This window comes from Salvelinus alpinus, chromosome 11 (assembly GCF_045679555.1).
Source record: "Salvelinus alpinus chromosome 11, SLU_Salpinus.1, whole genome shotgun sequence".
Lineage (NCBI taxonomy): Eukaryota > Metazoa > Chordata > Actinopteri > Salmoniformes > Salmonidae > Salvelinus > Salvelinus alpinus.
The window spans coordinates 64,054,475-64,064,357 of record NC_092096.1 but is presented as its reverse complement, the minus strand read 5'-3'; the positions used below and the strand labels follow the sequence as shown (position 1 = coordinate 64,064,357).

Genomic DNA, 9,883 nt, shown 5'->3' with positions numbered 1-9,883 from the left:
TGATAGAATAACATGGATATTCACAATCAGCCACAGAGTCACCATTCTCTACCCTTCTGCTCCAAGTTGTTAAGGGCACAAGGCGAGACCCAAATGCAGACACAGGAGGCAGATGGTTGAGCTCTGATAGCTTGGGGACAGGTCGAGAGTTCATAAATCAGGTCAGAGTCGAAAACAGTACCAGGCGATAGGCAGGCTTGAGGTCAGGACAGGCAGCGGTTCAGTAAAAAGGTCAGAGTCCAAACAGTACCAGGGGATTGGAAGGCTTGAGGTCAGAACAGGCAGAGTGGTCAGGCAGGCGGATTCGGTGTCAGGACAGGCAAGGGTCAGAACCAGGAGGGCTAGGAAACAACAGAGACTGGGGAAAATAGGAGCTAGGAGAACCGCTGGTTGACTTGGCAAAACAAGACAAACTGGCACAGAGAGACAGAAACAAAGGGATAAATACAATACAACTAATGGGGAAAACAGGAGACACCTGGAGGTGGGTGGAGACAATCACAAAGACAGGTGAAACAGATCAGGGCGTGACAACCTGTTCACGTCCCTCATGAATTTAGATGGAAAGGACTGGTGTAAGAAAAATGGGGGAACATTTCTCTAGCCCAGTGGTTCCCAGGCCTTTTGGAACTGTGGCACACATTGATAAAATATTCTGCAGTACACCTAAAATGTCCCTATTAATGTATTTAGTGGTAATGACCACCATCTCATCTGAGCCATACTGCAAATCATACATTTTCTGTAAAACATTTTTTTAAATAGATTAATTAGGGTTTATTTGAACTATTGTCATAGTTCCTTACTCATGAAGATTAATTTGTGTGTACCCCTTTAAGAGCGTCCCGTGAATTCGCAATATAATAACTTAATATGGGTCTTTACTTTTTAACGATTTGGGCTTGAGAAGAGCGGTTTTCTGCTTCGTAAAAGTCCAGCCATGATGGATACAAAGCCATACGCCATGTCTTTCCATGGCAGAGGCTGTGGTAGAGCAAAGCCAAATCAGACTTTTCTGTGCTAATTGTTCTCACAGGCGTAGTAAAATGATACAGAGTGACTTTGCTTGTGATGCGCGCCCCTCAAATGATACACATGTAATAACAGCCTCACATGTGTGCCTGGCTATTAAGGAGGGATTTTCTTTCACTGGTACTCCCAAATAAAAAGTCCACCGTTTGTAAGTGAGTGTTCAGGTTAGGGAAGGTTTCAGGCCACACCTCATAGTTCCTCAAGGCACATACGTGTCATCACTGCTTTAGCCTATGTTTACACCAATCAATGCCTTTGTGTAGGGAGGACTTTGGGTAAAATAATTTACTTTGATAGATAATTGTGCCAGTGCACTGCGTCTATAATACTTAATAAAAACAAGTTTAGAGAAATCTGCAATCTGACTGGCTTGGGATCATACCGCTGACCACAGATCTGGCAGCTTCTCGTTGGTATGCGTCATCATGCGCCTCCTCAGGTCCTTCTTGTTCTTGGAGGCAAAGCTGCAGCTTTTTGTTCTTGTGAGGTCTCAGGAAAGCATGCATGGGACAACCATGTGATGAGACGCTTTGGAAGCAATTGTAGATCACTACTATTGTAGGTCACTACTATTGTAGGTCACTACTATTGTAGGTCACTACCTTCCGTGGCCTCCAACTGCTCTTAAACGCAAGTAAAACTAAATTCATGCTATTCAACCGAACGCTGCCCGCACCTGTGGACAAATACAAATACCTAGGTGTCTGGTTAGACTGTAAACTCTCCTTCCAGACTCACATTAAGCATCTCCTATCCAAAATTAAATCTAGAATCGGCTTCCTATATCGCAACAAAGCATTCTTCACTCATGCTGCCACACATACCCTCGTAAAACTGGCCATCCTACCGATCCTCGACTTCGGTGATGTCATCTATAAAATAGCCTCCAACACTCTACTCAACAAACTGGATGCAGTCTATCACAGTGCCATCCGTTTTGTCACCAAAGCCCCATACACTACCCACCATTGCGACCTGTACGCTTTCGTTGGTTGGCCCTCGCTTCATACTCGTCGCCAAACCCACTGGCTACAGGTTATCTACAAGTCTCCACGTGCTCCAGCAGGTATATCTCACTGGTCACCCCCAAAGCCAATTCCTCCTTTGGTCGTCTTTCCTTCCAGTTCTCTGCTGCCAATGACTGGAACGAACTGCAAAAAATCTCTGAAGCTGGAAACACTTATCTCCCTCACTAGCTTTAAGCACCAGCTGTCAGAGCAGCTCACAGATTACTGCACCTGTACATAGCCCATCTATAATTTAGGCCAAACAACTACCACTTCCCCTACTGTATTTATTTATTTATTTTGCTCCTTTGCACCCCATTATTTATATTTCCACTTTGCACATTCTTCCACTGCAAATCTACCATTCCAGTGTTTTACTTGCTATATTGTACTTACCTCGCCACCATGGCCTTTTTTTTGCCTTTACCTCCCTTATCTCACCTCATTTGCTCACATTTTATATAGACTTATTTTTATACTGTATTATTGACTGTATGTTTTGTTTATTCCATGTGTAACTCTGTGTTGTTGTTGTATGTGTCGAATTGCTATGCTTTATCTTGGCCAGGTCGCAGTTGCAAATGAGAACTTGTTCTCAACTAGCCTACCTGGTTAAATAAAGGTGAAATAAAAATAAAAAATACCTCGTGCCCCATCTCCTAGCCTCCCTCGTGCCCTCTCTGCTAGCCTCCCTCGTGCCCTCTCTGCTAGCCTCCCTCGTGCCCCCTCTGCTAGCCTCCCTCGTGCCCTCTCTGCTAGCCTACCTCGTGCCCTCTCTCCTAGCCTCCCTCGTGCCCCATCTCCTAGCCTCCCTCGTGCCCTCTCTCCTAGCCTCCCTCGTGCCCTCTCTGCTAGCCTCCCTCGTGCCCCATCTCCTAGCCTCCCTCGTGCCCTCTCTGCTAGCCTCCCTCGTGCCCCATCTCCTAGCCTACCTCGTGCCCTCTCTGCTAGCCTCGTTCTGAAATGCATTGGAGGAGAACGTTTCATCCCCTCAGACCTTCTCCTCAAGGAGGCAAGGAAAGAGGACAAGAGAAATCAAGAAAAAACCTTTTGAGATTCCCAATGTAATTCAAATGTCTCAGAGCTGATAAAAGATAGTCACCCCCCCATCTTGACAACTGGCCAGGAGGAGGCAGTGAAGTCACAGTCAGTACATTTAAAGGTGGAGGGGTCGATGTGGGCCCTCTTGTCGTTCTCCATGTCACTGCGGCCGTGAAATGACTCCATGCAGATACGACAGGAGAACCTCTAAGGGTTAAGGTGGTTCTGCCGTGGGGAACCCACTATGGAGGGAGAACCTGGGGCCTCACTGCTCAGCTGGAGAGAGAGCGAAAGAGAGAGAAAGCGAGAAAGAGATAGCGGGAGAGAGCGAGAAAGCAAGAGAGAGAGAGAGCGGGAGAGGGAGAGAGAGAGAGAGCCCGAGGATGAGATTTATCCGACAGCAAACTTTTGGGGTGGACTTGGTGCTGAACCTGGGTCCTCAGAGAGAGGGAGGATGAGACAGCTTTCTGCAGCTTAATACTGGGCAGACAGTACATGACTTCTAAAATCATAACAACTTGGGGCATGCTCACATTTCCTTACAATTCCTTGTAAAGTGAGTGGGTGCTATCTTTACACCATGACTCCCTAGTTTATCCTGCCCTGCGTTTCTCGGTTGTCGTAGTAAAAAAAAGGTCGACACGCAAACAGCGAGCTGCACAATATTATCATCAAAAACGAGACGGAGGCAGAGAATATGGACCAGCCAATGTTTGGGCAGACGTGGATAATATGGACTTTCTATTCTACAGAGTGAATTAGAGGTCATATAAAACATTTAAAAATGAAAAGGCAGCTGTGTTCTCTCCACAGCTACACCGATCTGTCTTCTGTCCCCTCGGTCCTCACGGTGCTTCATGTTGCTGTTGCTGTTGTTGCTTTGTTGCTGTTGTTGTTGCTGTTGCTGTTGTTGCTTTGTTGCTGTTGTTGTTGCTTTGTTGTTGTTGCTGTTATGGTGGTTGTTGCTTTGTTGCTGTTGTTGTTGCTGTTGCTGTTGTTGCTTTGTTGCTGTTGTTGTTGCTTTGTTGTTGTTGCTGTTATGGTGGTTGTTGTTGTTGTTGTTGCTTTGTTGCTGTTGCTGTTGTTGCTTTGTTGCTGTTGTTGTTGCTTTGTTGTTGTTGCTGTTATGGTGGTTGTTGTTGTTGTTGTTGCTTTGTTGCTGTTGCTGTTGTTGTTGCTTTGTTGTTGTTGTTGTTGTTGCTGTTGCTGTTGCTGTTGTTGTTGTTGCTGTTATGGTGGTTGTTGTTGTTGTTGTTGCTTTGTTGCTGTTGCTGTTGTTGTTGCTTTGTTGTTGCTGTTGCTGTTGCTGTTGCTGTTGCTGTTGCTGTTGTTGTTGCTTTGTTGCTGTTGCTGTTGCTGTTGTTGCTGTTGTTGTTGTTGCTGTTGTTGTTGTTGCTGTTGTTGTTGTTGCTGGTCCCATACCCTAACAGGTCTGGGACCAGGTTATACCTCTAATCAACCCTAACAGGTCTGGGACCAGGTTATACCTCTAATCAACCCTAACAGGTCTGGGACCAGGTTATGCCTCTAATCAACCCTAACAGGTCTGGGACCAGGTTATGCCTCTAATCAACCCTAACAGGTCTGGGACCAGGTTATGCCTCTAATCAACCCTAACAGGTATGGGACCAGGTTATACCTCTAATCAACCCTAACAGGTCTGGGACCAGGTTATGCCTCTAATCAACCCTAACAGGTCTGGGACCAGGTTATGCCTCTAATCAACCCTAACAGGTCTGGGACCAGGTTATGCCTCTAATCAACCATAACAGGTATGGGACCAGGGGCCTGTTGCACAAAACTAGGATAAGGGATTAAGCCAGGATATCTTGGTGATCCTGGCTCAATTGATCCGTAATCCGGTTGCACTAAAGATGGATAGGGGGCAGGAGGATATGTTATGGTATAAATTACCATGGAGATTTATTCTGTGGAGCTAGCCTGCTCCAGACCAGGCTAAATTCCAGGATCTATTTAATCTCATCCCTAATGTCAGTCAGCAGTCACCACAAATGGAAACCAATAGTTATTTCACTGCTCACTATACATTGTTATCACATATAACTAGACCCACTGTTATTATTTAAACGTTTGTGATCATTAATTTCAATGATTTTGGATAAAAAATGATTTTTAGATGATGTTGCTATCATTAGATAATTTACAGTTTCCCATAGACTATAAGGCTATATATAAAATGATAGAATATTAGGGCCACAGAGGGGAAAAAAACACAAGTCATAATATTGTAACCAGTTGTTTTAAAGGAGAACAGTTGTTAAAATGACAGATGTGGGGCATTTCGTGAAATTGTACTTCAGTATGGTTTCATAAACAAAGACATGCTGATGTGCCAGAATATTAAGTATCACATTGTCATAAGTATCAAAACTGTAAAAACAATATGTAGCTTTTCTGCAGAAAGAACCAGCCTCATAAATTTATGACTTTATCCTTTTTCTTCAGTGTGGCCCTAGTACTCTGTCATATAAACAAATACACATTCCATATGAATATAAAAACACAATGTGTAACATTATGTTCCTTTATTGAATAAGGACAAAACAAAGCAGGTAAACCATCAGCTCCTTTCGAAACTGAAGTCACAGTGACTCTACAAGATGGAAAGCACAGAATCCAAGCATATTATACAAAATGATACATACACATTCAAAGGTCTGTATATAACACACCCTGCATGTCTGCACACTAAAATAAATGCAGGACAAATCCATACACATCAACTGAACAGACAAATGAATGGATGCAGTAGCCTCCCTGCAGCCTTGTATTACACACAGTATACCGCACAAACATCATAAGAGGCCAAATTCGTCAAAAAACGAACCCAAAAAAACCCAAATTCCTCTGCCACCGCAGGACATATTTAACCAAAATTGAAAGCACACATACTAACTAAAATAATTCAACACATATTGGTCCCTCAGCAGCCGACCACTGTCGTCATCAGGGAAGATTGCCGGATTGTCCCAGTCCATGGCTGGTGGCACTCTGGGGGCCCTCTCCTTCCTCAGGCAGGCCACATTGTGGAGGACAGCACAAGCCACAGTAATATCACATGCCCTAACAGGGCTGACCCTTAATTTGTGAAGGCAGTGAAAGCGTGCCTTCAGGAGGCCAAAGGTCATTTCAACTCTGGCCTTGGTCCTGGCATGGGCATGGTTGTAGGCCTGCTGTGCTTCCTGGGGGTCTGTGAAAGGTGTCAGGAGAAAAGGCTGGCAGCCATACCCCCTGTCTCCCAGCAACACACCAGAGAATTCACCTGTCAACACAAAATCTCATCATTACTACCTCATAAACACAGTGATATTCTTGACACAGCCATGATGGTTATAAATAGGGGTTGTGTGGCTTACCTTGTGATAGGCACTGATAGATTTCAGAGGCCCGAAAGATTCTGGAGTCATGGACTGAGCCAGGCCATTTTGCCACAACATTGCTGATCACACAGTCAGCATTGCAGACCATCTGAAATCATAAGATGAGGAATATTACACCAATCAATGCACATCACTGGCAATGCAGAGTGTTCGTCAATGGACAATATCAAAAAGTTATGTTCACCTGAACATTAATGCTGTGAAAGGATTTCCTATTCACAAAATCGGCCTCATGGGCACCTGGGGGGGCTTTTATCCTTATGTGTGTGCAGTCCACTGCACCAATGACATTGGGGAAACCTGTCACACAAAGTAATGAGTATCCTACTATGTGTTAACAGTTGTCCTGTAATTTGTAGATCCTCTTACCTGCAATCCTATAGAACTCCTCTTTGATGTCACAGAGTCTTCTGTGGCCAGGGAAGGAGATGAAGACATCTGCTAATGCTTTGATAGCCAGACACACACTCCTTATTGTGCGGCAAATTGTGGCCTTGTTCAGCTGTTCTGCATCCCCCACTGAGTACAGGAAGGCTCCACTAGCAAAAAAGCGCAAGGCCACACAAACCATTTGCTCCACACTCAGTGCATGGCTCCGTGCAGTGCGGTGCTTAATCCTGGGACCCAGTAGTCTGCATAGATACCTGATGCCATCTGCAGAAAACCTGTATCTTTCATATAGATGGTCATCAGGGAAGGCCAGTGGGTCCAACCGGTCCCTGAAGACCCTTTCTCGCCTGAAGGCTCTCCTCAGCACAAGTGCTTCTTCATCCACCACATCTCGCACGAATGGGCATGCCATTGTCAGAGCAGAAAGGAACACACAATTTTGGGCCTTCATATAGGCTAGTGGCCACACCTGGTGCTGGGGGGGTGGGCAAAAGAGGGCGATGCCTTATAACGATGACTTGGTTGTACTGATTGCTGGGAAAATAAAAAAAACCTTAGAAAGATGCCACCGTCCTGTGTGCTCACAATAAGAGCTCATATGTCATGGCTCACTTGACTTTACGAGAATATACCTAATTTTTATTTTGAGCTGTGTCATCTTCTTGGAGCTGGGGGAGGAAAGAAAAATAATGATTAATACATTTGTGTTACAGTTAGCATACAGTGTACATTGAAGGCATATCTCACCTCCCTCTCAAGTTTTTTTATTTCAAGGTCCAGTTTCCTAATTGTCCTCTTTTTTATTTCGGACTCCAGTGCAAGATTTTCCATCTTTTTCTTCTTGTACTGAATGTCTATGTCTGCCAGTTCTATTTGGCGCCGGAGGTGGTTGCCATACAACTTTCTGATAGCTTGTGAGCTCTGTGAACACAATACAATTAGCGCAGCTGGAATTTGGCAGGATGTGGTGTCCTTTTATTAATACGCACTATGTTGCCAGGCTGGTTTTCCCACTGTATAGCATCTGGGTCCTGTAAAAGAAATTCGATTTTTTGATTTTGATGAGGACTCCTCACCATTGTAGAGTAAATAGTACTTTCACAGTCTTAACATGATACCTCATGCCTTCTGGAATCCAGAGAGATGGTCTCCTCCTCATCATCGTCTCCATCATGTGCTGTTGCTGCTGCACTGGGGCCTTCACCCTATCACATTTAATCGGATTCATATTGAAGCTAGTAGACAAGACATGCCAGGCCTACAGTATGCCTTTGATGGAGTACTCACTGGATCAGCATCGTCTGGTGCTTGTGCTGGTGGCTCTAACAGGAACACAGTGCTGCCAGACACTGCAAGGCAATAGGTAAACCAAAGTCAGACAGTCCAAATTGATTCAATATGAATGTGGTTGTATCCCATGTAGAGATGGAAGGACATACCTTGAATGAAGCGGGTGGCATCTTGGGAGGAACCTATGCTCGTCTCTTTCCCCCCAGGGATCCCCTCTAAGACGGGCCTGCCTTTATTTAGCTCCAAGGCCATGTCCTCTGCTGGGGTAAGGTCAGCCTTTGGTGACCCACCACCCGTGCCTTGTCTGTGGGTATTCTTTTTCACTGCTAAAACAGTACAGACAATGTGTGAGCAGGCACCTTCTGGGTACAATATATGCTTGTGCTTTGTTAAATATTAGTCAGGGACCATACCATTCTGCAGAATGTTCTTGTATTTGATTTTGACCTGCTGCCATGTCCGTTTTGGCCCGTTCATGTTTAATCTACACACACACACACACACACACACATTTAATGGAGTCACACTGCAAAAAATTACTTGGTATTTTTGTCTTGTTTTCAGTAAAAATATCAAAAAATGTATCATAGCTTTATACAGTGTGATGGAGTTACTTTACACAATTTCACTCATATCTGCAGTGCATTTCAATTAAAAATTTAACCGTTTCATAATTACAGTACAACTGCATTTTTGGAGATGTGAATTAAATATTTGAATTGTAATTGTGATGTTTCAGCGGAGCGGTGAGTGTGTAATTGTGCACTACTTACGCATTCAGGCGGTCTGCAATACTTTGCCACGCTTTTTCTCTTTGCTTTATCACTGTGGCGGTGTTGCCTTTCTTCTTAATTATATCTTTTAACTCCTTGTATGCCTCCATGAGGATTTGTGCTTCCGACGGGGAAAAGTACGCGGCACTAGTTGCCATGGTAAATCAGTTAATCTGTGATCTGTGGCGGGGTCTATTTGAGTGAGCCGTGAGCGCGCACCTATCCAGGATTGGTTTCACCTGGCTTAATGAATCCGTGTCTGCTCATCCTGGCTTGGTCTTTGTGCAACCAATTAAGCCTGGACGCACATGTTTTGGCTTCATTGAGCTCAGCTGAGTCATTTATCCCGGATGTCTTAATTCTACTTTTGTGCAACAGGCCCCAGGTTATACCTCTAATAAATCCTAACAGGTCTGGGACCAGGTTATGACTCTAATGAACCCTAACAGGTGTGGGACCAGGCTATCCAGACGAACGATATAGGCCCGGTGTGTCGTCATGTTGTTGTTTGAGTTCCTCTATCTAACTACATAAAGAGAGACACCACAACACTACATAAAGAGACACCACAACACTACATAAAGAGAGACACCACAACACTACATAAAGAGAGACACCACAACACTACATAAAGAGAGACACTACAACACTACATAAAGAGAGACACCACAACACTACATAAAGAGAGACCACAACACTACATAAAGAGAGACACCACAACACTACATAAAGAGAGACACCACAACACTACATAAAGAGAGACACCACAACACTACATAGAGAGAGACACCACAACACTACATAGAGAGAGACACCACAACACTACATAGAGAGAGACACCACAACACTACATAAAGAGAGACACCACAACACTACATAAAGAGACACCACAACACTACATAAAGAGAGACCACAACACTACATAAAGAGAGACCACAACACTACATAA

At 44.4% G+C, this 9,883-nt stretch overlaps 1 protein-coding gene across 4 annotated transcripts; it reads right to left on the bottom strand.

Annotated features, from left to right (window-relative positions):
* Positions 1–5,611: 5,611 nt before the first annotated feature.
* Positions 5,612–9,315, bottom strand: LOC139534658 (putative nuclease HARBI1). 4 transcript variants are annotated; one of them, XM_071333975.1, is made up of 9 exons: positions 8,575–9,315; positions 8,311–8,487; positions 8,159–8,220; positions 7,990–8,076; positions 7,861–7,902; positions 6,851–7,792; positions 6,666–6,781; positions 6,458–6,569; positions 5,612–6,363 (listed from the first exon to the last, which is right to left on the bottom strand). In XM_071333975.1, exons 6-9 carry the CDS (start codon positions 7,320–7,322, stop codon positions 5,993–5,995), a joined length of 1,071 nt encoding a protein of 356 aa, XP_071190076.1. In that variant the 5' UTR covers positions 7,323–7,792; positions 7,861–7,902; positions 7,990–8,076; positions 8,159–8,220; positions 8,311–8,487; positions 8,575–9,315; the 3' UTR covers positions 5,612–5,992. The 4 variants fall into 4 exon arrangements, with proteins under 4 accessions (XP_071190076.1, XP_071190075.1, XP_071190073.1 ...); XM_071333974.1 differs by having other exon boundaries at positions 6,851–7,902; XM_071333972.1 differs by having other exon boundaries at positions 7,861–8,220.
* Between the last annotated feature and the right edge of the window lie 568 nt (positions 9,316–9,883).